General features: G+C 38.7%; 2 protein-coding genes across 6 annotated transcripts in view; both read left to right on the top strand.

Moving 5' to 3' along the window:
• LOC145898496 (uncharacterized) overlaps positions 1 to 8078 on the top strand; it is a 52815-nt gene extending 44737 nt beyond the window's left edge. For both annotated transcript variants that reach the window (XM_082986970.1, XM_082986968.1), the window contains exons 93-113: positions 79 to 326; positions 786 to 990; positions 1198 to 1295; positions 1384 to 1504; positions 1676 to 1807; positions 2161 to 2384; positions 2676 to 2859; positions 3136 to 3386; positions 3591 to 3645; positions 3873 to 4057; positions 4281 to 4376; positions 4479 to 4659; positions 4902 to 4939; positions 5024 to 5152; positions 5261 to 5371; positions 5560 to 5688; positions 5754 to 5793; positions 6309 to 6538; positions 6936 to 7049; positions 7239 to 7391; positions 7620 to 8078. In XM_082986970.1, coding sequence (XP_082843096.1) covers positions 79 to 326; positions 786 to 990; positions 1198 to 1295; positions 1384 to 1504; positions 1676 to 1807; positions 2161 to 2384; positions 2676 to 2859; positions 3136 to 3386; positions 3591 to 3645; positions 3873 to 4057; positions 4281 to 4376; positions 4479 to 4659; positions 4902 to 4939; positions 5024 to 5152; positions 5261 to 5371; positions 5560 to 5688; positions 5754 to 5793; positions 6309 to 6538; positions 6936 to 7049; positions 7239 to 7391; positions 7620 to 7721 — 3026 coding nt within the window. In that variant the 3' untranslated portion in view covers positions 7722 to 8078. The remainder of the gene's footprint in view (positions 1 to 78; positions 327 to 785; positions 991 to 1197; positions 1296 to 1383; positions 1505 to 1675; positions 1808 to 2160; positions 2385 to 2675; positions 2860 to 3135; positions 3387 to 3590; positions 3646 to 3872; positions 4058 to 4280; positions 4377 to 4478; positions 4660 to 4901; positions 4940 to 5023; positions 5153 to 5260; positions 5372 to 5559; positions 5689 to 5753; positions 5794 to 6308; positions 6539 to 6935; positions 7050 to 7238; positions 7392 to 7619) is intronic.
• A 1160-nt stretch (positions 8079 to 9238) lies between these two features.
• The window catches only part of LOC145897413 (rho guanine nucleotide exchange factor 28-like), a 59015-nt gene continuing 42605 nt past the window's right edge, over positions 9239 to 25648 (top strand). For 2 of the 4 annotated variants that reach the window (XM_082985691.1, XM_082985694.1), the window contains exons 1-21: positions 9239 to 9358; positions 10011 to 10054; positions 10272 to 10422; positions 12267 to 12402; positions 12605 to 12765; positions 13097 to 13280; positions 14442 to 14572; positions 14900 to 15202; positions 15440 to 15519; positions 15900 to 15975; positions 17688 to 17791; positions 18468 to 18557; positions 18828 to 18949; positions 19289 to 19337; positions 19610 to 19700; positions 20105 to 20115; positions 21020 to 21089; positions 21428 to 21464; positions 21970 to 22011; positions 23561 to 23717; positions 24052 to 24115. In XM_082985691.1, the coding sequence (XP_082841817.1) occupies positions 9331 to 9358; positions 10011 to 10054; positions 10272 to 10422; positions 12267 to 12402; positions 12605 to 12765; positions 13097 to 13280; positions 14442 to 14572; positions 14900 to 15202; positions 15440 to 15519; positions 15900 to 15975; positions 17688 to 17791; positions 18468 to 18557; positions 18828 to 18949; positions 19289 to 19337; positions 19610 to 19700; positions 20105 to 20115; positions 21020 to 21089; positions 21428 to 21464; positions 21970 to 22011; positions 23561 to 23717; positions 24052 to 24115 (2131 nt within the window). In that variant the 5' untranslated portion in view covers positions 9239 to 9330. Of the gene's footprint in view, positions 9359 to 10010; positions 10055 to 10271; positions 10423 to 12266; positions 12403 to 12604; positions 12766 to 13096; positions 13281 to 14441; positions 14573 to 14899; positions 15203 to 15439; positions 15520 to 15899; positions 15976 to 17687; positions 17792 to 18467; positions 18558 to 18827; positions 18950 to 19288; positions 19338 to 19609; positions 19701 to 20104; positions 20131 to 21019; positions 21090 to 21427; positions 21465 to 21969; positions 22012 to 23065; positions 23150 to 23560; positions 23718 to 24051; positions 24116 to 25648 lie in introns of all 4 variants that reach the window. The other 2 variants (XM_082985692.1, XM_082985693.1) reach the window with 2 other exon arrangements.

The following is a 25648-nucleotide window of genomic DNA, read 5'->3' as shown; positions in this document are numbered from 1 at the left end:
TTTGGTTTTACTATCGGCAATTTGAACTTTTCCGGATGTTAAGGGACTTCTATCTTGTACTCAACACAATCTGCACAGGTTACTGCAACATCGCCGCTGACCCCGCTTATCACACTTTTGACGGCCTGTACTACGCTTACCCCAGCCAGCCGGGCTGCAGTAATGTGTTGGCAAAGAACTCAAAACTTACCAACTCACAGTCGGGATTTGAAGTGATTCAAACAACAGGTCCTTGCAATGTGAAATATCCCGAAGCCACCTCATGTGTAGTTGCCATCACAGTGGTGTTGGGAAGTCGGGTGTACAAACTCAATGAAGACTTGACGGTAAGTATTTCGTTCTCGCATGTCAAACCAAGTTGGCACTTAATTGCGAATGAGCCGCTATTTCAGTGGGCTCTCAAATTGACCCAAATTCGGATGAAATGTTGTTTCTATTGAAAGACACACAATACCTAAGACATGGTTTCAGAACAAACAAATTCTTTCAACACAAAATCTATTGTACCAACGGCACAATTCGCATAAACATCAGTAGCTGCCACAATAGCAACGTACTGTACATATACAACCCTGTTAAGTCAAGCATCTGACACAGCAGCTGGGTAATAAAACTAATTCATTACAAGTAAGGGTAAAACAATTACCAAAAAAATTGGCACGATGCGCCTAAGCACCACAGAACAAATACGCCATTGTTATGTCACAACGCAAAGAATCTTTTCCGAGATGAAATGGTGCATTTAGTAACGTAAAATAAACCACAAACTTACAATTTTGTTACAGGCGACTAGAAACGGAATCCCACTACGATTTCCCTATGGTGAAGGGGTTGCATCATCCGAGATGAGTCTGAAGGTCGTCGGTTTGCGTACTTTCCACCTGGTAGTCGCCACCATAGAACTGGAAGTAAAGTTTACCCCGGCTGAACACACTGTCACAATTGCACTCTCCGCCCATACTTGGGATAGCAGAACAGAGGGAATGTGCGGTAAGCAGTTCTGCCAAGTTTTCTTTTGGATGCCTTCACATTGCTTCAAACAAGAAACTAGTTATGAAATCTGAAAAAAACATTCTGTGAGCTGCAGACAGATGGCCACTGTTTTGACCTATTAAGGTCCTATCAGCCTAACAAATATTGTCTGTTACGAGATGTTGTTTACATATATACATTTATAAATTTACCATTACTCCCAAGGAAACTGCGACAAGCAGCGTACAAATGACCTAATGTTGAGAAACGGTACTGTAATTTCCGATCCCATTGCATTTGGTTACAACTGGACTGTTCCATCGGTAAGTTGCAACAACATTTCCTTATAATCATATTATAGTAAAAAACAATAACATATTAAGCTATTTTCATTTCTTTGGTTAATTGCAGTCAACCGCAAACTGTCAGAAGCAGGTGGCAAAGAACACGTGCGTAAAAGATTCTGATCAACAGTGCAACATCATCACCATGTGGCCGGGATTTCAAAACTGCAGAGGCGTCGTCGATTATCGTGAGTTCACTGTTACATTTACTGCTGACATACAAGCTTGTGCCCATTAACTTCCATGTTCCATACCAAAACAGTAGTAATATTTACGTCATTGTTTCTATCTAACTTGAATTTTGTGATGTTGTATCCGTTGGTTTTGTTGTTAATTTATGGAAACCCTCTCTTGCGTAGAACGTTACTTCCAAGCCTGTACGATGGACACTTGCACGAAGAATTACTCAGCATGCGATGCCATCGCTTCGTTTGCTGAAGCTTGTCGACATTCGGGAGTTTGCGTGAACTGGCGAAGTGTCACCAAATGCAGTAAGACGACGCTTTAATTGTAGAAAACCCGATTCGGGTGCATTTGGTTGTCCGATGTTCATATACCTTACTTAATACCTTTCTTTTTGAAGATTCGTATTTATAAAATTGTAGACTGCTATATTATATAACTCTTGTGATTTCAAACTATACACCGTTGCTATACAACTTTTGTTTCTTTTTTGCGTCAAAAAACCTGCACCTTTACACGTTTTTCTTAGCCGCTATGTGGCGCCCTGTGTACCTCTCCGCTTTTGACTGCTGCTTTTCGCGTTTCTTGTCAGTATAAAACTGGCCCGAATGAGTTTGTAATCCTGAATGCAGTTAATGTGGACGTTGTTTGTTTTCTTTAGCATTCACGTGTCCACCTGGTTTTACATACGACTCATGTCGCAAACGTCCATACGAGAAAGACTGCGACTCCCTGCTGCAAGGAACGGACACACTAGAAAGCGCTGAGGACGCGGAAGGTTGCTTCCTCTCTTGTCCGCCAAACCACGTGGTAGTAGACGGTACTTGCAAGCACGTGGACACTTGTTACAAGTGCTTCGACTCTGTCGCGGGAATATACAGGAATGTAAGTGGCCGTTTCCCATGTGAAGAATTCTGAACATTTTCTGGTAATTTTCTCAGGCACATCAAGTTTTGTAAAATAAACCGGAATATATTGCTCTAAACTAAGACATAATTACATCATCTAACACGAACTCAGGTTTGTCACAAGAAGTTCATCCAACACTGATGTTTAGTTTGTCCTACAAAGGCGTCGAAACTGTATCGTGCAAATAATATATATGTAGCCTACATGTTTGAATAACAATGTCAATTGGTACAAACAGGACTTTTACAACAAACCAACTTTGTTTAGATTTCGGAAGTTTGGGTTCCTTCTTCAAACCACTGCCAAGTGTGCACGTGTGCGCCTGACACACTACAAGTGACTTGCACCAACAGATCGTGTGCTCACGTTCCAGTTCCTCCACAGTGCGGTCCATGCGAAAGACTGCAGATCATGCACGGATCTGACGCTTGCTGTCCAAACTACACCTGTGGTGGGTGGGGTATTACGCTGGGAACACCAGTATTAATACAGAAAATTACTATGGGATAATTTAGAAACAATGAAGAGAGTATTAACTGAGAATTGTATAGGTGACTTTGACACATGGCAAAGTATCTTGTTTGGTATCTTGCAATGCCGATAACTCAGTGAAACTTATTGAAAGAATTAAAACGCCTACAATAACAGGTGCAATCACTAAACCATACTCTTTAAAACATTAGAGACATTAACTTTCTACTTTAGTAAAATCATTGTTGTTGCACAGGATGCGACCACACCAACTGTCCAGCGATCAGGCCCAACACCACATGTCCGTACAGAGAAGTCGAGTTGCAAAACCTGAACCACACTGGGTGTCAACCGGTTTACACCTGCCAATGCGTCCCTTCCAAATGCCCACTACCTGTCCCAAACTGCATCCCGCCCCAAATGCCACAGAAAGTGTCGACACCTTGTTGTGACGAATATGCGTGCATCTGTCCGCCCTGTAATCCAAATACGACTGTTTGCAATGCGGTAAGTTATTGAGACATAACCTCTGCATTCTTTGCTGTCAATTGCCAAATTCACTGTTGAAACCATGGTGGCTGATCACGTTTTTGTGCAAGCTGATGTTTTCCTCAAAGAGGTATCCAACAGTTTTGTTAATTTTTTTTTCGAAATTGATTCAGCAATTATATATGGCCAGCATTTTAAATTAATTTTTTTTACTGTCTTCAGGGAGAAGTCACAGAAACCAGGTTCGATATTTGCAACTGCACAGTAAAAACTTGCGGTAAGTTTTAAGTTCACGCGAAACCTTTACCATTTTCAACGGCCTACATCTTTGGCTAAATTAGTTGAGAGCTATACATAGGTTCTTTGGTAAAATATCGCTTGTAAACAAGGTTATTCTTTTCCAAAACAAGTTGCGGTCAAAACACCCACACTGTTATACGATTTTGTTCATTTAGTAAAGATTTGAGTGTTTGGGAAACTGAAAAACACTTATTTTTTATTTAGTTCCTGGGCCTGTTTGCAATGTTTCTGGGCCATCCGGTCCAATCTACAAACCTGTTGGAGAGGTGTGGACCACACCGGGGGATCCGTGTACAGAGTGCACTTGCACGAAGGCAATATTACCGTCTACCGGCTACCGTCGACCTTCGTGTAACGATACCTCGGGTCGTTGCACATCTTGTCCAATGGTAAGTACTTTTTCTTGGCAAGTAAATTGAAATATTTTTTTTTTTTTTTTAAAGCGGTAAGCGCTCTTTTTGTGACAATGTGTTACAAATAATATCTGTGTTTTTGGTCATGGGATTACTTTTTAGTAAACATTTCAGTACGAAAGGTTGCAGTAACTTGCGGTGTAATCTAGCGCCCGAAAAAAGGGCAACATTTGGCAATGACGTTCAATGTGAATTTCAGGGATACCGCGAGCAGCCGGTAGCAGGCGTGTGTTGCCCAGATTGTAAGCAGGAGCAGTGCATTTCCGGGAATGGAACCAACAAAACGTACCATAATGTAGGTTTCCGCAAATCTATCTAATAACAAATGACGGCATAATTGCCATTTTTTTAAATTTTTTAAAGTTTAAATTATTGTTTAAACAACTTCTTGATCCAGGTAAGCGAGTCGTGGCAGGAACCCAACGATCAATGCAATACACTTACCTGCAAACTGGATGCAAATAAAAACCATGTGATTGAGAGCGTGCATGTCGACTGCCCTGTGGTGAACAGGACATGTGGATTCGGATACACACTGCAGTGTGGAAAAGTTGGCTGCTGCATGGAGTGCAATTGCAGTATGTTACTTTTTAGTCATGTCATTATGATCAAACAACACACTAACAACACAATTCTCAAAATTTTATTTTATTTTGATCTGTGGCTTGGGTGATTTGGGACAAAATAAGCTGGAAATGGCTTTCTTATCAAGACGTTACAAACCCATTTTAAATGGCCTATACTTTCTGCGTTTGCTTATTCGTGTTTAAGCCAATCAACAAAACTCGTTAAATTCGTGTTTTACTATATTTATTCACAGAGCCGCAGGAAGTTTGCATCACCAATTCCACCCACGAGGTAAAACAATCTTAGATTTGCATCTTGTAAACAATGTAGGGTATCACGACTGATTTTGTTGTTACCAACACCTATTTGTTCCAGATCAAGTTGCCTAACGGAACAGCGTGGAATGAAGGACCGTGCAAAACTTGTATTTGCTCGAATAACAAAAGACCGGATGGTTTCTACGAGGCTCAATGCAACGTCACTCAGTGTCATAACTGCTCTGAGGTAAGGACTGGGCATATGAACCTCCAAATAATGCTTTCATAAGGCCTAAATTAAAAACCTAATATAGGCTGTTCACATTATATGCCCACCCATTATCACATGTTTCAGGGTTACGGAAGGCAGGTCATAGCTGGCAAGTGTTGTGGAGTGTGCAGGCCGACCCAATGTAACGTGTCTGTGGTTATCGACGCACATACCAACGCCTCCATGATTTTACAGGTAACCAAACTCAATGGGTTGCACACCCGTGATTAAAAACGCGTTGGTGTATCTTTTACAATCTTATTGAATGGACAATAATAAAAAATACTCCAGATATCAAAATACTACAAGGAGTTAATTACTTGGACAAAAGTTTGAAGCACATATTGAGTCATATTTTGTACTCAACAATTTTTAATATTTAGATGGGTCAAGTGCACAGGTTACGTTGTCATAGTTACCAGTGCGTAACAGGCAGTGATGGTTACGCTGTGTCGCTCACATCCCAAACCCTCTGTCCGGATGTCAACACCACTGCATGCGTGGAAAACGGGGTGAGGGTGGATCCTTACAAAAACGCTACCCCATTAACACACTTAACCCCATTTTTCTGTTTTAGGGAACAGTGTTTTACGATGCACAAGGCTGTTGCGCTGAATGTAAGTATGACTGTAAAATTTTATGATTTTCGTTCACTGCGCAGAAATTGCGAACATGCACCGCTATAATCTGATAATTATAAGTAGGGTTTCAATGTGCGCCCCACCGATTGGGACTTGTGTGACGCGGAGGTTTTGAACATAATAAACCACTATCTTGGCCCGCCTGTCATTTCATATACCATTTAATTTGAAATCGAACTATATTATGTTGGTAGTAAGCTTATGATTCAAGAAGGCCTGAAAAACCTATTTAAAAAAAAAACTAAGTCAGATTGTTAGATCCTTTTTTTATTATTTCAAACGTATGACAATCCGGTACAAGTACAAATAGTTATAATAAAGCTCCATTCGTGTTTTTAAAACCGACGACAGCACGTCGACATTACAATAACTTTGTTAAACTCTGTGTTAACATGCCGTTGTAAACAACTTTTACCTTGTGATAATTTCCCAGCAATTTGGTACGTTCTAGCATTAAAATTTTCGACGCATATTTCATCCTGTCGCATCAGGCTTCGAGGCAAGGTGGAAATGCTCGCCGGCGCCCACACCTTCACGCAAGTACAACATGCTTGGTTGCGTCACCGACCAACCCTTGGTTCTGAATACGTGCGAAGGCAATTGCGGTAGCTCTTCTCACTACAACGAAGCGACTGGAAGTTACATACGACACTGCTCCTGTTGCCAAGCTAATGGTTACAAAAACATCACAGTTCCTGCCACATGTTCCAATGGAAACAGCGTAAGTGACACCCTGACTATTTGCCAACGTAACCAGGGTTGTAAAACAAATATATCGGAAGACCTGTAAAACACATAGCAAGTCTCACCCACCGCGTTTGTCTCTTGTTTTCGTATAAACGTGTCATTATTGTTTGCACTTGCCACTAACCAAAGTCTTAAGCAAAACTTACCTGTTCTATGTCGTGTAAAGAATTTGTTTTAAGCTTGTATGCAACGTTCCATAATAAGGAAGACTTCATATTGGACATAGTTGGATATTCTTTGTTTTGTTTCCGGTTCTAACTTATATCAGCAAACCAGTTTAGTTTCCTGATGTTCACAAGACTGTTTTTTCAAATGCAAACACGTCATCACGGTCTGATTCAATATTAATTAAACGAACGTTCGCTTTCCAGAAATCTCTGACCTTTGTCAACATTACGAGCTGTACTTGCTCCGACCATGGAGCGTGCGGGGGTTGGAACGTCGTACCGCCCTTATCAGTTAAACTGGCTCCATCCGCCAACACGGTGCGTATAATAAGGCAATGGTGTTTTAATCAATGTTTAAACATACATTGAAAATGTTGGGTCATAGTTTTTCACACATGTTCCTTTTCGGGCTGTGTTTTTTTTGAACAATGCGTTGGGTTTCAACGCATTACGTTTAATTTGTACATTTTAAACCATTATCTTTATTCTTTTATAAACCATTATCAGAGTGACGTTGCGATCGTGGCTTCATGGAAAGATAGCGGTAACTACAACGTCAAAGTGATTCAAGTGGATCACACAGAGAAGGGAACCACGCCAATCTTGCAGACGGTTCGACAAGCACTGGACAAATACAACTTACAGACGCCGAAAATAACCGTGAGTATTGCGTTTCGTTGTTCCGTATTGCAGCGGTGACTATATGCTAACATAATACACTCATCCATCCTAGCGAGATGAAAGATTAGAGTAAAGTGTAACACGTTGTGAAACTAGTTAGCCGTGCAGGATTTTCATGACTTGTTTTCGAAAACTTATTGAATGGGCTTTGTAAAGTAACAATACATATTAACGCAAAATCTGATTATTTTCCGATTTACTCACTAGGTGGTGCGTGTGAGCGCTACCCAAAATGGCGTGGCAAGTGCGGTTGAGCAAGCTCTGAACGCTGCGTTTGGCACAAGTGACACGACCATTGGACCTGGTTAAGATGTTCCACTGCGAATGCTGAACTGAATTTTCATGTTTGCTAAACATTTGTACATTTTTGCATTGATTTTTTTTCTGTTTTTTTCTTATTGTGCTATTTTATTGCGCTAAAATCGTTGATGGACTGGACTCGAATCTGACCCGACTTCTGCCCACAAGTTCGTTTCGGCGAACTTGTGTTTTTGTTGTTTTTTGATCATTTTGTTCACCTTTTTTGTTGTTGTGTCTTTATTTTGCGCGTTGTCAGCGACCCTGGCATGATCGACCTAAACGAACCGAACCGGAACTGACCCGACCCTGATTTTGTTCTTTTTATTTGTTGTTATCATGGCAATAAAATGTAAAAGCATTTTGAAAGCGCTGGTCTTTTCGTATAGAGTACCCAGGGTTTGAATTGTTGGTGCGCTGCAGAATATAGTCTGTCACATGGTGTCAACGATCTGTTACATTAATAGACCTACTCTTGGTAGTGATAGTGCATGTTGCTTTATTAAACAATCTCAGAAAATATGAAAAAGTTAAGTTGAAAGACTCCACCAAAATCATTTGACTCCACTTACCTCCAACATATGTTTATTTGCCAACGATCATGGGATATGTTTAACAATAACACCAAATTCTGTTTGATCTCATGGGATATTATTTAGTTGGGTACTTCTTGGGTTGATGGGTTCAGTAAACCGCGCTGACCGCTCTGGGGTTATTAGTGGGGGAATAGATAGTGAAAGTAAAAAGAGAAGTTTCGGGCCGACGTTTTTTATTTCCTTTTAGGTTTCCTCACAGATATGTTAGTCTAAGATTGCTTATTTCGACTGTTTTGAAGTCAAAAACGGCGATTAAATTGCAGTGATTTCGAGAACATTGAAGACGGAGCCTAGCCTGATTGTAGTCCAAGAAAATTACTAAGCGCTTCAACCTTCGTTTGAGGTCAGATTTTTCGAGATTTGTAAGTGTCAAGTTTGTAATTATGACTTCTCTTTAGCTAACATAATAAAAAAACATTTGTTGACCTGCTATAAACTAAATTATTTCGCCATGACTGCACAACACCGAAACTTTGCTTTACTTTTTTGCCCAAGCCTTGAACCAAACCTGGTGAAATTGAATTATTTGCGCACAGCTTTGTCACAAAATTGTGCACTTTGTGTGATTTTTCCTGCAAACTTCAGGCAGTGTGGCGTAGTTTGACTTTGTATTAACAGAATGATCTTGTAGATTGAAGATAATTCTGTATTGTGGTGACTGTCAATCCAGCTGGTAACAAATTAGGTGGTAACACTTAAAAAACAATATACTATCAGGCAAATAATATGTGTAATTTGGAAGTGTTGTCAACCTAATTTCACAAAATGTTGTGATTCCTATGAGTTAGTCTACTGATTGACATAAAATTAATGACAAACTGTTTTCACATTATAATGTGCTTCAGTGTCTAACTAAATGATGGCAATGATATTTTCAACACTGACAAATATTACAACATGGTATTTATTTGGTTTAAAATTATTTTATTTAACAGTCCCTAAGGCTACAAAGGAAATGTTTTGCAAAATTTCTGTTAATACTGAGAACCTGTAAAACTTGAGTTACATCAGAGAGGAGCCACAAGATGATGCAAGCTCACCAATACAGTGGAGGTAGGGAATAACACAATGGTATCAACAAAGTTAGGGTATTTATAAGTTATGGTTTATTGTGGACACACTGTTAATCATGCTTTAATATTTAAAACAGATATATTTCTAACAGTGTGCAACAAAGCCCACACACAACTGTAAAAATGAAAAGCAGTCATTGTGTCTGCTATAAAAAGGTGCATGTGGCTATATAAATGTATATACATAGTTTTATGGCTTTATTGCTAATAGCAAAATTTGATAAAACCGTAACCTAGTAAGTTTTTTTTTTGTTAATTGCTGATTTAATAAACTGATTTAGTGCCTATCCTTTGTAATGTAGAAAGTATATCAAAAAGTTATCATACTATTGGCCTACTGTGCGAAAAATGGACTGAGAGTGTTAGGAATGGCGACCAAAGGGTCACGGTATCTTAACCTGAAAGCCTGATTGTGCTTTAATAGACCACTTGTCTTGGTGGCAACGCAAAGTGTTTTCTCTGTCACCATGAAAGTATTTTGTTAGCTATGTGACAGGACCATGCTTTCCTTGTCTGTCTTACCGAAACAGGAACCCTGTGTTATTTGAATGGCCAGTTGGTACATTTTCACAAATATTGGAAAAAAAGTAACCACAACAACCATTAACAAAATGCATTTTCTTGTATTTTAGATATGACTAGAATGGAGCTTCTTCCAATATCTGCTCCTGTTTATGTAAGTCATTGGTTTAAATTGTTGCCAAAAAGCACATGGTGATCTGTCTTACAAACAAAATAAATGTAACATCTATAAACAATCCTGTTTTTATCAATTCAAGCAACACTTTATCATGTTGATTTTAATTGTTTCAATGTTAAGGTTTTGTTTTTGCCCAGTTGCTATTCACCATTTGCTTAGCATCCGTGATTAAACATGTATTGTATTTAAACAGGGCGGTGGATTGATTGTCATGTTCTTGCCCGAAAACTTTACATTGCCCGAACACATCCGAGCTTTCCTTGCCTTTAAAGGATCCAAGCAGCGACATGTCACTGAGGCGAGAATATCGCTTGAAGACAATGCATTCCAGGCTGTTGTACCAGGTTAATTGTGCCTTTAATGTTGTTATATTATATCCCAACATAGTAAAAACAAAATATGTTATATACATATGTATTTGCACATATTAGATACAAACAATGTTTTGAAACCATTTTTTTAAATTTTTGTGCTCGTTTTCAAACATGTGTACTTGCTACAATGTTAGCACTTCTATACAGAAAGAGTTTTGTTACTTTCAAGTCCACATTACAAATATTTGTTCAAGATATGCCATGCAATCACTGGTATTTGAAGAGCTATTAATACGGGACTGATAAGAATAAGTATGTACTTTGCTCAGAATGAACAATTGACAAGTAGTTTGTTCATAATTGTTCCAAACACAACCTGTATTGTTGCATGACAACCTACAGAATTTTTTACGACATTCACAAAACTGTTTATTGAAAATATTGATAAAAATATTTAAAACAAAATAATTCCTTGTGATGTAACATTACTCATTTGTGCAACATCAGTATTTCGTGGTGGTATTACACCATCACCAACATTAACAAGTGTCTCAAAATGTGGCGTTGAACCCTCTTGGCACATTCCGTTCTTGTTGTAAGTGTCACTTCAATGGATTCATGCCATGTGAAAAATTTTCTGTATCCTTGTGTACTGTCATAACATTGCCCACACTGAAGGCACAATCGATTGATTGTTGTTGATCTAGTGTCAGACAATACATTGACACCACCGCGAGGTTAAATGTGAGTTGTCAAAGCGGCTTTCACAGCTTTATGAACACTCACGGCAAGTTTGGCCAAATGTGAGTCCACTTTTGAAGAAATGTGTAGTTGACAGAGATTTTGCGAAAACCATGAAGGTTTTTATTAAATTTGCTCGGCTAATGTGACAAAAATCACCTTCTGTTTGCTGAAAGTATTAGCTATGTAAGTTGTTGTGTTGCCAGACCAAAGTACATGTCAATATTTGAGGGCCTACTTGTTTGCGAGAGAATGAAAACTTTACGCAGCACATATATCATGTGACAATCGACACCTGCTTCACATAGAAAGGTTGATAAATGTTTTATTTCTGTTTTGTCAAACTCAAGTGGTTTGACTGTGTAATTTTAGACCATTTCCTGCAGTATAGCGAGTTTAAATTTGATGTCATGACCTATGGGATGTTTTCACAGAAAGTTTTAAAAAGAAGATGCTGACGCAATCATTTGATGAGTATGTGTGAACATGGGTGTGTTATATGCTTTTTGGGATAGTACAGACATTTGTCATTGACATTGTTACAAGCAGGTCTATAATGTGAGGAGTTTCATCATAAGTTAATCACTGTCATTTTTATTGGCATTCAAAAACAACCTTTCAAATATAGATTGCACCAAAAAGCACCTCTTTGTGATAGTGGAAACAGTATCAAACTTTGCAACACTGTATTTGTTGTGCAAACACCCAGCAGTGACAACTCCAAACCAACCACATGTATCACTTGTATGTCAAATTGATCAGTCTTTGATCTAAGGTCCATCCAGGAAGCACTGACTGAGTTTTACTGCTTTCCAGACCAATGCTCCAAACATTACAATTGCTGCTTGCACAGTTGTAGCATAATGAAAGGTTGCAGAAATAGGTTTTGCAGCAATGGTGTATGAGATAGTCAATTCAGGTCTAGCATTTTTATGTTGTGGTGTGGTGCAGATGTTCAATTGTAATTGCTGACACTTTTAAACACACAGGAAAACAATGAATGCCTAAACACTTCTCTTGAGAAAATTTTTAGTTTCATTTTGTACATTAAGTAATTTCCTTGACATGTTTGTTCAGTAAATCAATTGGTGCCTTAATATACATAAAATTTAAGCTGTTTTCGATTGCTGCAGATCATGAACCACCGGAAAGGGTTGAGATTGCAGTGTATGTAAGGTTTTCAAACGGTGAGTGCAAGTGTATTGGTGCTGAAAATTTCACCTACTACCTGGACCAAACCTGTTACCTGGCAAGATATTTAGCTGATAGGTAAGCAGTATTTTTATGTTATCCTGTACTTTGATTGTTGATAAAAATTATTTTTTGGCACTTTGCAATAAATTTAAGTTTATTATCTAAACTTACTGCAAAAAATCTGTCTTTTCTTTGTTTTAATATGTGTATTTATGTGTTGACTTTTTACTAATTTATTTTGAATTTCTTGTCATAACATCAGTTGTTAATGATTCAGTGTACACAACCTGGAAAGCCTTGAAGACTGGGATTACATTCAAGGCCCCAACTTCTCATTGGCACAAGAGGACTTCTCCACCTTAGACGAACGCCTCACCAGCGCATTTCAGCATCTAATTTTGCCTCCAAACTGGAGCGTGCTTGGCGATCCGGACACAGGTACACACTGCACTATGTGGGTGGTCTGAAATTACTGCCTAATAATTGCGACACACATCATTAAACATGCCATGTCATGTGGTAGGGTGAACAGGGTTGATAAGTCAAATATTTGTTTGGTATGTAAAGCATGTTCTTTGTATGGAATATTAAAGAGCGCATTTCTTGGCGCTGTGTAATTTGCTAAAAATCAGAAAATCTGTTTGAAAAAGCACAATTTTAAATATATACTCACTTTGGAGTTTAATCCATTAATTATTGCTGTTTTTCTGCACATGCAAATCTAAGCATTCTAAGCTATTTTAATTGTTTTTACTCCTCTTTTGTGCAGCTAACATTCCTCGAGAAACCTTATTTCATTTTGCCGCTCGCCTTGGATTGTCAACGTTCGTCACTTTGCTCCTGGACAAAAGTGGTGCACGAGAATGCCTCAAATTAAAAAATCGACACAACGATTATGCTGAGGACATTGCCAGGGATCGAAAGTTTGATGGACTTGCAGATCTTATAACTGAGTGAGTTATTTACATACCGGTAGCTAAGTTTAAACTAAATATTTAAAGATATCTGATTGCTTTGGTTTTAGCATTACTATACATTGTGCTGTTTATGTCCTACATGTACAAACACAGTAGCAAACACATTTGTTTTTGGTGGATGTTGCATGTGTAAATGTCACCTGCATCAAATTACAGTTTCAGGGCAGTACACTTTGTAAAGCAGTGTCGCAAAGCATAATTGTTGTGGTCTGAGGTGCCTGGGGCTTATAGCTGTTCACAGAATGATTAATTAGGCAATAGGAAGCAATACCCAGTCATAAATTACCAACTTTCGCTGTATATACTTCCTTTAATGTGTAGGCAAAGAAAATACTTGCCACCATACTTTCATTTTTGATTAAATAAAACCATAAGCCCCATGTCAAATGGAATACTGTCGGATGTTTTTTTAATAGTGTTTCAACTTATGCATTCAATTTTGAACTTTCAAATTTTCAAAAAAAAACCTCTTGCTCCGCAACCAATTATATTAATTTTAGTTAATGCAGCTCTGCATCCTTTGTCAAGAAAGACTTGAAAAATTGTGAATCAACTTGAAATAGCATTTTTGCAGCAATCTAATCTGTGCCCATGAAGAATAAATGTTATTCAGCTAAACCAGGAAAACATGTTTCAAGTAGCAATTGACCAGGAGTAGAGAGTTTTCTTCTTTTGTCACTTGGTAGTTGTTTACCTTCTCTAACCACATTACTCGGGTTTCGACACAAACCAAATTAAGTGCCTGAATAATTACACTCTTTCTTGCACTTTGTCCGGTCACAACTCGAAACTTGATATCAGGATAAAGGAACCAAAGGAGTTCCACTACCAAATATTTGCAACTACCCTCCTGTGTAAAACAGTCCTTCGTGGTGCTGTTTGTTATGTCTGTTAAATGTGGTCAAGTTGTTTTTTATCCAAATAAATGATATATATCCATGTTATATAAACAAAATAAGTGGTTTTTGTGACCATTAAAAATTTTACGCTGAATTTTTTAGTTTTATCCACACACTTCATACTACTTAAATGCTAACTAATGTAAAACTGGCTACAATGTCAGCATTGTAGACATATTATTTACAAAATTAGTGTTGATATATTTTATCAGTAACACTCACAAATTAATTTTAAAAGCCCTCATGCACATGGTGTAATACGGTGGGAAAATAAAGAATCGCTTGGAAAGACAACTTACCTCAAACAACACAGCTTCGGAGCAATTTCAACAACATCGGAGTCCTACAATAACCTTTGGCCATCTCTTGGTAAGTCATTATAAAAATGGATATTTAAATATTATACTAAGTTAATCAATTTACAGGCAAGTGGGTGTTGAGTTGAAAAGGTTTTTTCTTAATTGTTTAAATTCCCCCCCTTGAGAAGAATGCTTAATTTTTCCGCAAAAAGGTTTTGACAAGTTTGCAAGCATTTTTAAGTTTTTTCTATGGTCCTTGCTTAATCTAATTGCTTCCTGCTAATCTCATCACACTAAGGCAGGTTTGCTGCATGTGTTGCGTGCCAGAAAATCCAGTTACATGTAGTGAAAAACTTCATCCAGCCACTTTCAATGGCTCATTCATTATTGATGGCAGATATTGAATTTGAGGCTTTGAGTAAAACCTCACCGCCGACGGCAGCACTACCATTCCAGCTGTCTGACCGAGGTAACATGTGGGAAGATCAGATGGACGACAGTATCCTCTCATCAGTGCCAGAATCAGGCGGCTTTTACTACAATCAGGATTATACAGATGAAGAAGTTTATTTGCCTGGAGCTGCATACTCCCCGGATTACAATGCAGTGGATTACAGGAGTGACTTGAATGAGAGAGATTATGCAAGTAGGAATAAGAATTCGTCAAACTCTGCTGCTCGGGACAAGGGAGAGTTTTTAAGTAAGTTGCCCAATTAATTCCAGACGCATAAAAGTTTTAATTTACATTTTCGAACTGTTACTTTCCCAAATATTTTTTGTGGCAAATTTATGAATGGAAGTTCTAGGAATATAATATTCATTCGTAAAGACAGATCTGTCAGTCACTGACTTGCACAGGCTGATTCCTGTAGTCACTTTTTTCAAGGTTATTTGTATTTTGAATTTTGACATTGTTGATATTTTGTTCATTAATCAGCTGACAATCTCAGTCACCTGAAAGAAATTAGTGATGGAATACATTTTCTACGCCACAGGGATCTTGAAAGACTTCGTGAGGTAAACTATTTGTCAATTAAAGTCAAAAGTGACATCGTGGCTCATTGAATATGTTGCCAGTTTCATTAGTTTATTGCTAGTGTTTGCTAAGGGCTGAAAAAACTAGCTTTTTTGCTAGGGACTGATTGAACCAATGTTGCAATAAATGGGAGAGTGTGTTTAGATAAGAAATTATAACAAATTATCTAACATTTTGGAAATGGAAAATTTGCATTTGTTTGACTTGTTTGAATTATTTCGTTGCAAAAAATAGATTTAGGGAAACATGACGGCAAAACATCAACACTGTTGCTTGCATTATGCGCATAAATGCCTTGTGCAGCTTTCTTGTATTTACTTCAATAAGGCCACTATGGAATTAACGTTGTGTATTTTTGTAGACTGGAGGATCTGAAAGCAGTAGATTATCCACATCCTGCCCAGACCTAGCCCAAGACTTGTCTGGATACCTGTCTGGTAAGTTCAACCTTTTGAAATAAGGCTTGTCATTCTTGTGAATACACACATGGTAATGGACTGAGTTTGGTGCTTTTGCTTTCAGTTCATGGGAAGAGGTAAAATAAGTATACTAATACTAGAAAAAGCAAATTTCCTTTGCACATGTGTAAAAGTTTTTGGATGCTTGTGAACGCAAGTCTTGTCAAAATCTTGTTAACAAGCTACCACTTGTAAGAAACCTAGACCCATTAAAACAGGTTTAGTTTTCAATACTCCGAGTTTAAAATTCTACATGTGGTCCACTCCCAACACCATGAGCCAAGGTACCAACTTTTTAGAGTCAAACAGTTCAGTAACCTAACATCAATTATTTACTGGCAATTTCTCCCCTGTTCCTGTTGGTGGCAAAGGGCACAAAAGTCAATTACCAGACACAGTCACCCACGGCCTGTTTGTTCCGCTTAGCGAATCCACCATTCTTAGTCTCACCTGTGATCTGCCATAGGAAAATAAAATCAATCGTCTTTTTTTATTTATTTAATGCTCTGTTTATGGGTTTTGTTGCTCAGTTTGTTCAGTGAATTTCCATCCCAAGCCAATGCCCACAACAACGTTTGACGAAGCATTAATAATCGTTTTTTGTTGTGCTATTTATTTAAGGTTTATGGGCACAAATTTAGGTTTAAATATAAATTTTAGATATTTGGAATGAATTCAAAATGCCCCATTACTGGAAATTTATTTTTTGTTTACTACTTTTCAAATGTGTTTTATTCATGAAAAAATATTGCTGGCAACAGAATGCTTGACCCACAGTCTGTTCCAAAATTTCTTTACCAATTTAAGTTTAAGGATTCACTCAATGTGTGTAGTTTACTGACCCAATCAAGCAACAATATTTACCACATTTTTTTATATTTTTCCCCCATGTTACAAACATACACTCATTCAGCATTTGGTTTGCACCTGGTAGTCGATGTGCAAAATGGAATATATTCCAACAACAGGCGCTCAACCACTTGTATCCCTAATCTACCAATTCAACCATCTCTTCACTTCTCAGTGAAGAGCCCACCTTACCGCATAACCTTCAATTCTAGTCCCAGCCATGGGCCTAACCGACAATGTAGTCATGCTGTGTGGCTGTCATGTCAGTGTGTTGAATGTTACCTGTGGAAGTATACAAAACTAGCAAAGTTTTACTGATGCTGATGAGACTTGTTATCAATTCATGACAGCAAAAGTTTTAAGGGTCTTAAAATTCAGACGCATACGTTTTCCATATTTTGATTAAATCCGAAGTGAAAACTGCTATTATCTGGAAATGTAATGTTTGCATGGTGTTTCCAGTAAGCTGTGCAAATACTGTAAGTAGGACAACAAATATTATAGTAAGGGTGGAAGCAGTTAGTTATGTGATGTCATGTCTTCTGTGCAGTTTTTTGTCGGAGGATGTTCATCAATTGATTTAAGTAAAGCTTTCATGATATTTCTTGTTAACTTTACTATGGCATTTACTTTTCACTTGCTAAATAAAAATGGTTTTCCTTTTGTCCGTTAACTTACAGCTGTACGTAGGATAAGTTAAGCTCTGGGCAATGTGGAGTATTTTTTTTTCAGTGCAACGTAAAACGTACAAACTTACCAGTGATCAAATAGTCATTTGAACCTAAACAAATGGTATCTTTAAATGCTGTGGAGTAACTAATCTTCAATGTCATACTTTGCAGAAAATGCGTTCAATGAAAGTTATGAGACTCCATCTACTCCAGTTATGCCGAGAAACAGGAGAGCCCTGCCTGCCGATTTTAACCCTGAAAACCTCGAAGCACAGGTTTCTTGCATTTGTTTGTTCTCTTTAACTTTTTTTGCGAATTATATTGCTACCTCACTTGTGTGTGTGATTTCCATTTAAAGTCTTGTAACACACAGTCTTACTGAATATTACAACATATGGATGATAGGAAGTGTATTTGTGTCCTGAAAATTTTTTCAACAAACATGCCAATTATCAACAAAAAACTATATATATATATATACAATATATGCATACACTAAAACACTATACATATGCAATACAATTTATGGGTGTTTTAGCTTGAACATTGGAAATAAACAAAATTACCATTTAGCCAAAGTCATTTATACATGGGGGTTTGAATTGACATGCCAAATATATTTTTGTTTCTATGAAGCAGCAGAATTCAAATCTTTGTCAGCTGGTTTATTATTAACACTAGAAATAATCGATTTTACCATCAATAGCTTCATACTCAAATACAATTTGTTTCTATTGTGATAAAATAGGAATTGTGCAAATATATGAAAAAACGTTTTGTGAACTTCAAGAACCTAGGAACAGAATGGCTTTGCAATGAGAAAACAAGCCCGACCAGCATAGACAGTAGTAGTCCGTATTCCCATGTACACAATGTTTGGCTTGCTATTTGTACAATTTCACTTCTCCATGTTGTACCTGTGTAAAACATACATGTGACTTTGTATCTCAGATGATCACTACCAAAATCCAAGAACAAACCCAAGCAGGAAACATGGGATACAATTCCTCACAAACCTACCAAGGGTCGTCCGGTCAAGGGGTTTGTTTTTTTTTACTTTCCCACACTTCTTGAACTACACCTTCATTGGTGCAGTTTATTTACCTGCGTTTGCCAAATGGTCAGCTAGCCCTGGTTAACAAGCTTTGTTGTTTTAATAAGTTGCAAGCTTTCTGATATGTCTTTGCCAAGGTCTAATACACGTTAATGGATCCATTATTCCTATGTCCTGGTCAAAGTTTAAAATACTGTGCAGCATTACTCAATTACCATTGTGAATTAATTGTATCAACATTAAGACTTTAATTTTAGGACTCCCAGACGAACGTCGATGACGTAGAACGTTCGCCAACGTCACTACAACGACGTCACAGCTTGCATTCGGTGGAGGACTTAACTGACGACGGTCTGGCCTCGCCTACACAAAAAGCTAGGTGCGTAGTAAAGGAAATGCGACAGTGTTTCAGATATTCGGTTCGTAAGGTTGGGTCGAGTACCTCTCCAAAGAAATATGCGCGTTATGGTTTTGCTTGCCCTACTTACCGTATCTTCCTATGTGTCCCAAGTGCTCTTGCGTCGCAGCACAGCGCAATACACTTCAAATGGTTCTTAATAAAGCAGTCGCGCAGTTTACCGTTCGTCATTTCAGACTACAACGCAAATCACCCCTTTTGCAGAAAAAGGAATATGCAGGAACATAACCATATATACCATATTCGACTTGCCAATGCTTTCTATAAACTTACAAGTGTTGGCTTACGCTACTGTTTTAGGTTCAGTTATCACGGCGAGGGAGATCAAGCCGTTTCAAAGGTTTTACAGGTATTTTATTGCACTTCTTGTCTCAATTTTTCCCTCCACCAACAACTAACCGCACGCATTTCAGTTTCGGAATCGATAAGGTTTCTGATACAAAATAAAAATTGTGAAAACGAAAAATCGTCAGAATCGTAGCCATATAGTTAAGAGTCAATGTTATCTTTAACAGTTTTCACAGATAACAGTCAATGTTATCTTTCAACATTCCTGAAACGTTAAATATGTGCCGTTATTTGATTTATGCAACCGCTTTCATTTCGTGTTCTTGTTGTCAGGGCGAAACGCCCAAATCACCCGCTGTGCGACGGGCCGAACGACACAACATGGCTTTGTTTTCTGTGGTTGCCACTGACAACCAACAGCAAGGTGAGTCAAAACCACAACGTTATAACGACATTTTCCAATTAATAAGCAGAAATATTTTTCTTGCATTTTGGAGTGGAAAATAAACATTTACGCAAGTATTAACTTTATTCCGATAGCGAATTTCCGATCGCGAATGTACAATTATTGATTTGCTATCGTATAACGACAACACGTTTCGCAGAGAACATTTGGTCGGAGAATGTCTTGTTTGACCACAAATATCCTTGAGAAAAACAAATTTTGGCGGTTTGACTAAATTACTTTCTGTCTATATGATATCTCTATCTCCAAGCGCAAGCAACGTGATGATAACATGTTTTTCCGTGAAAGTCCAATAATCCGCATATGCATTTAGTTTATTCCTCTACTTAGATTTGCCCTAACGTGTGTTGTATTTTTCGCAGGCACAGAAGAGGTGAGCAGGTCTGCAGTAACTGTAAGTTTTAGTGTCTGTCGCCTTTTACGCCTCCTTAATTTCTGCCCCACGAAAACTGTCTTAACTGCCGACATTGTTTTGACCTAAAGAAGTTGACAATTCATTACTGATGCTGCCAGGCATTTTTGTTACCACAAAACGGCTCTTCTGACAATAATATTTGTAGTATAAATGTTACGGTTGCCATGCAGCAGCCTACATCAGGTTAAGTGTTTTTTAATATGAACAGAATAGCCAATACAGTGCTCGAAAACTTCATGTAAACGTTTCGATTGTTTCTACAACCATTATCAATACAAATGAAAGCGGATCGGCAAAAATGGTACGGTGAAGTTGGGAGGTTATAGAAAAAGGCGGGGAATTAAATAAGCGCAATTGTTGATAATGGAGTCGAACGGAGTTGCCTGTGGTAGTGATAGATAAAAACAATTAAGGGCACTGTGCACGGTAAAGAAAATAAATAAATAAAAAGAATAAAAATAAAAAAACATTATAAAATACACGGTTTATATATTAAAAAGTCGTAGTGGCACAGAGGATGTGTCGGCATTTAAAAGCGGCCTAAAATTTTGGATGTGGATAGTTTCCAAGAAAGATAAGCGCCGCTTTCCTTCAATCTGTCCAAGGATGGTTGGGATGTTAAAGTCGATCCTGTGCGATGGATTTGACACAGCACTGTATTGGCTATTCTGTTCATATTAAAGATCTACAAAACCGTTAGTTATGTTCCTAAGGTTAAGTGTGTTAATTCCTTTTTTTAAGCAACCCGACTGCATTGTGGAGTGAAAGTCACCAATACTTCACACAAGCGATGTGCGGCCGTTGCTTCTGGTCTTATTTTTATCCGTCGCAGTGTTTAACTGAGCAGTCTTGTACAATGCAGGTCGATGGAAGGAGAACGAAAAGTTTGGGAAGTCAGTTGGTTGCTGATCAACAGAATGTCACAGAAACGGGTAAGGAGGTTTTTTTTCGCCCTTGACGTAGACAGAACACTACCATATGTTTCACACAGATAACTGCATCTATATTTTATGAAATCTAGTGACAAACGATTTACCCCTGTTGTTAAACGATAAAATATTTTCCTAAACTTCATACTAAATTTCGGAAAAACTTTCATGTCAATAAATAAATCAATAAATGTGTGGAAAAAACAGGCAACAAACATGAATAAATATGATAAATAATGCTGCGTTGAATTAGAAAGCTGATCTACAGACAAAAGTATGCAAATAATCTTACCATTGTCGTTCCGATCTCAACGTGAAGCTCACTGGTTTTGTATTTTCAGATCGACGTTTTACGATAAGCGAGGGTGTCATTCCGAGGTGAGTTACGGTTGTTGCTCTAGATTCCCTGTAACGTGTTTTAAGCTCAGTGTAATACTTCCTTCACCGTCTCATAGCCGGGTGCCAATTCTTCAGCATTAATTTCCATTCTCGCATCTTCACTTGCTCCTTTTACACAAGTTGTTGCTTCTGTATGTTCCGTTACTCTATAATTACTCGAGACTTTCCACCGTTTCTTCTCATGTTATGCAGCGGTCGGTTGTGCCTTTTCCGCTAATTCTTCACGTTCAATTCCTTTACTAGGTGGCGCCACAGGGAGCATTGCAACAGAACTCGTAATTTTTCATAACTTGAAAACAAGTAATTTTTCATAACCTCAAAAAAATCTCCTTACTCCCAAACAACTGCTCTTTTTTACATAATTTATCCCATGTAAGTTTGGTCAACGGTGCCTTTTACTTTTTCCTCCTTGAAACACAACAGGGACCAGATTTTTTTCAGTGTGCTCGTCATCATCACGTTTCAGTAATTATTTTCCACGCAGCCATGAACGTCTTGCGCTCCAGCATCTCCGAAATATTCACCAGTAAGCCACGCCCACTTGTATTTCATGCTAATCAGGGACACGCCCCCGGGCTGTGATCTGTAGTAAAGCACGGGGGAGGGCGGCAGATTTCGCCTCGAACTAATTTCGATTGATTCAAACGAATTTGGGGTCGGTTGGTGTTTGAAATTTGTGGTTGCAAGTCGGTTGTGTCGTTGCTCCTCGGCTTCATTCGGTTTTAATCTTAACTCTGTTCCCCTAAACTCAACAATTTTTCGTTCAAAATTTCGGTTAAAATAAAACCAATAAATTTATTTCCTTTCGTTATTGTCCACTGAAAACCGTAGTTCGCTTCAAGTGTAAAACTCTGTTGGCCTCCGCCTGTATTGCAACCACTAAACACCAACCCAACCAAACAAACACCATTTCTCAACTGCATGCTTTTTCACAACGCACCCATCGCAAACGACCACAAACTTGGAATATACTTTTACACCGGGTCACAAAGTTTTTTCCAAACTTGTTCCACATATAAGCCTATGTAACATAGAAATCTGTGCGAATATTAACGCCATGATTTCGTGTAGTATTTTAAGTTAAATTTTATGATGAAAATAACAGGCGGTGACCCTGTTCACGCCTAATCATTAAAATTCGCACATATTTCTGTTTTACACGTACTTATATGTGGATCAAGTTTGGAAAAAACTTTGTGACCCGGTGTAGTGGTATTTTTCCACAAACTTGACACAATCAATTCGGGGAATTCCCCGACTCTTTACGTCATACTGGGTGATTACACGCCATGACGTAAGCCAAACGCTCTCGTCGGGCACCAACTTGCTCGATCGTTAATCAATTATGCTGTTAACCTTATGTATTTGACTCCAATTAGAGATTTGAAGTTTGTTGTTGAGGGCGTGTTTGTAATAGCAACGCTGTGTGAGCTTGGCAGACTTGAACAAGTAGCTGTTGTAGGGGTATTTACGCGTTAAAAAACACACACATTACATTCAACAATCTATAGCGACCACAAACACTAATTTTCAACTAATCTTTGCTTTGCATGCTGTTTTGTCGCTTGTAGCATTGCTAGCGAGGCTGATCTTCCGCCGCCAGACGGCAGCAGCGAGTCGATTTCGTCATCCGCGCAACTTTCCCTAACCGAGTTTCTCGCAGAGTGAGTCTTTAAACACGATACGCACGCCATTTTCATTTCGTTGTCACAACGCTAGGACAAGGTTTTGCGCATGTGCATGCAACTAACACAGAATTGCTCTGCGATTGCGTGAAATTGTGTTTTTTTCATTTGAGTTCCACTGTGAGGTGATGTTGTTCCACTGGTCAAGTTTTATTGCTGCACGAATTATTTTCCGATTGACATTTTCCATCACTGTTAAATTCGCATATATTTTATGAAAAACTGACAAAACGTTTTCATACGTTTTGCCCAGCTCATACAATTAATAAATCGACCGGATTAATTGCGCAATAAATATAGTCAAGAATGTAGCGTAAACCGAGGCCATAGTGGCGATTATGACCTTAACCGCAGGATTTATAACCCCCTTTCATCGTGCAAAATCCACAGCCCGAACAACTTCGCGGAGAAGCAACCCCCCGTCCCGCTACGTCCCCCTGTTCCCCCAAAACCAGAACTGGGACCAGCCAGGAAGCTAGTCACCCGCAAGCTGAGCTTCTTGAACCGGATGAGAAATAGCGCCAGGTCCGCAAAAACCGACCGCAAGGTAATGTTGTTGTTTCCGTTCAGGTTTTAGGTGTTAGTGAGAAAGTTGTAAGACACCTTACGTATGTGACCAATGCGTATTACTATTGAACACGTGCATAGGTGGTATTTTATTGCAATTTCGAGACGTCATGTTAATTAGCAGCAAAACCAATGCAAGAGCACACTTCACACTTTACCTCCTTTCAATCCCAAACTCATTTCGTTCAAAATCGAAGTAGTCATTGTGGGTTGAGGTCGTGTATGGCACTTCTGTTTTTCTGGCACGCAAAAGCGTTGCTATGTGTCTTAAGCGTTGCTGAGCGAGCGTTTAATTACTGTATACCAATTTTTAGCCCAAAGCGAAGAGTCTGGCCGAGCTGAGATTTGGAAACGGACACGCACTGCCCGAAGAAGAAGGTAGGTTCCATAGTAGTTTTACCATGGAATTTCATTCAGCAACACAACGACCTGTCGTTGAAATCTTTTAGTGGAAAATAAACACGATCGGCGGCCGCGAGTTTAACGTAAATGTATGATGATGGTGAAAGCGCTCTTAACCTCTTACAACAAGGCCAGGCTCGCCACCAGTGTTACTACCAATTATTTGTATTCCTAATACACGCACTACCACTGCTGGAAACCCTCCCGCTTGCCTCATCGGGGCGGTTGTAACCCGACGCATCAAAGCCGGGTGATTGCCTTTGTCAGTGTTCTATTTTTGGCTTTTGTCTCATCCTCGATGATGTCACTGAAGATTCACGCGAATTTTATTTCTTATTGTTTAAGGTTGCCAGGTTTGAACAGTTCAGTATGTTGCTTGCTTCAAACACTTTCAGCTTTTGTAACACAATATAACGGGAGTATTTGATTACATGAATTTGATGAACGTGCAGCATAAAAACTATATACTTGCAGTGAGGTCATTTTGTTTCCGAAAGTTTACATGCACCCACACAAAGTTTACATGATGAGTATCTAAAGTTTTCGAAATCCGAAACTCTGCTCCGTGTTGGAAACGTCTGCTAAAAAATGATTTGAATTTGTTATTCAAAGAAATCACCAAACATCTGCATAAGCAACAGCAAACGTGCTTAATTAAAACTTGCCACGGCTTAGAAGGTCATTCGATATCGTAAGTATGGCGCAAGACACGCCGAAACGTCATATACTGTATACATAATACACATTTGCAAGCCACCCGATGTTATTAAGGCACGCGTTCATCTGCTCAACCATAAACCACGAAACGCCCCAAGGTGTTAAGGCTTCTACCTAGGAACCCGAAGATCTTAACACTGGACCGCGAGTGACTCACACCCGTTGTCGGTTCTCTATTGAAGTTGACTCTTACATCTTCCTGCTAATTGGTATCACTATGTGATCGATGTGGATCACTCAATATCCTTGATTCTACTTCCAAGTTGTAGAGTTGTCTTTAGAAGTGCTCACAAGAATTTTTGACATATTTATGCGACTCTTTTTTCTTAATTTTTACTAATCTTTGGCATCATATCACGGTCACTGGTTACCACTGACTGAAAAGCTTTTTTTCCTCTTGTCACCTCGGAAAGAAACCAGCTCTTAAAAGTGTAAAGCCGAGGGCGCTTTGTGGTTACCCTTTGATGCCCTTTTTACGTTGTGAATACCTATAGGAACTGCACCGGACCTTGATTGTCAAGGCGGGTTTTGTAACAAACCCCATACGGCCGATGTATTTTGTTCAAAACATCGTCATCCCGTCCTGGCGTGTACATCTTTCCTTGCAGTTAGATATCATTGCATTTTACGGTGAATTTAATGGTTTGACTTCCGGTTTCTGCATGTGTACAACACGTGATGTGACTGCTGCATGCGACAGTAAAAAGAAATTGGTTGAACAGCCACGCACAAATGTGGAGTCAGTCGTTATTATGGAATTTCCCATTGCTTTTACCCTGTGGAATTTTGTAA

Source organism: Ascidia mentula, chromosome 4 (genome assembly GCF_947561715.1).
Source record: "Ascidia mentula chromosome 4, kaAscMent1.1, whole genome shotgun sequence".
Taxonomy (NCBI): domain Eukaryota; kingdom Metazoa; phylum Chordata; class Ascidiacea; order Phlebobranchia; family Ascidiidae; genus Ascidia; species Ascidia mentula.
This window is presented reverse-complemented; position numbering and strand designations above follow the sequence as displayed.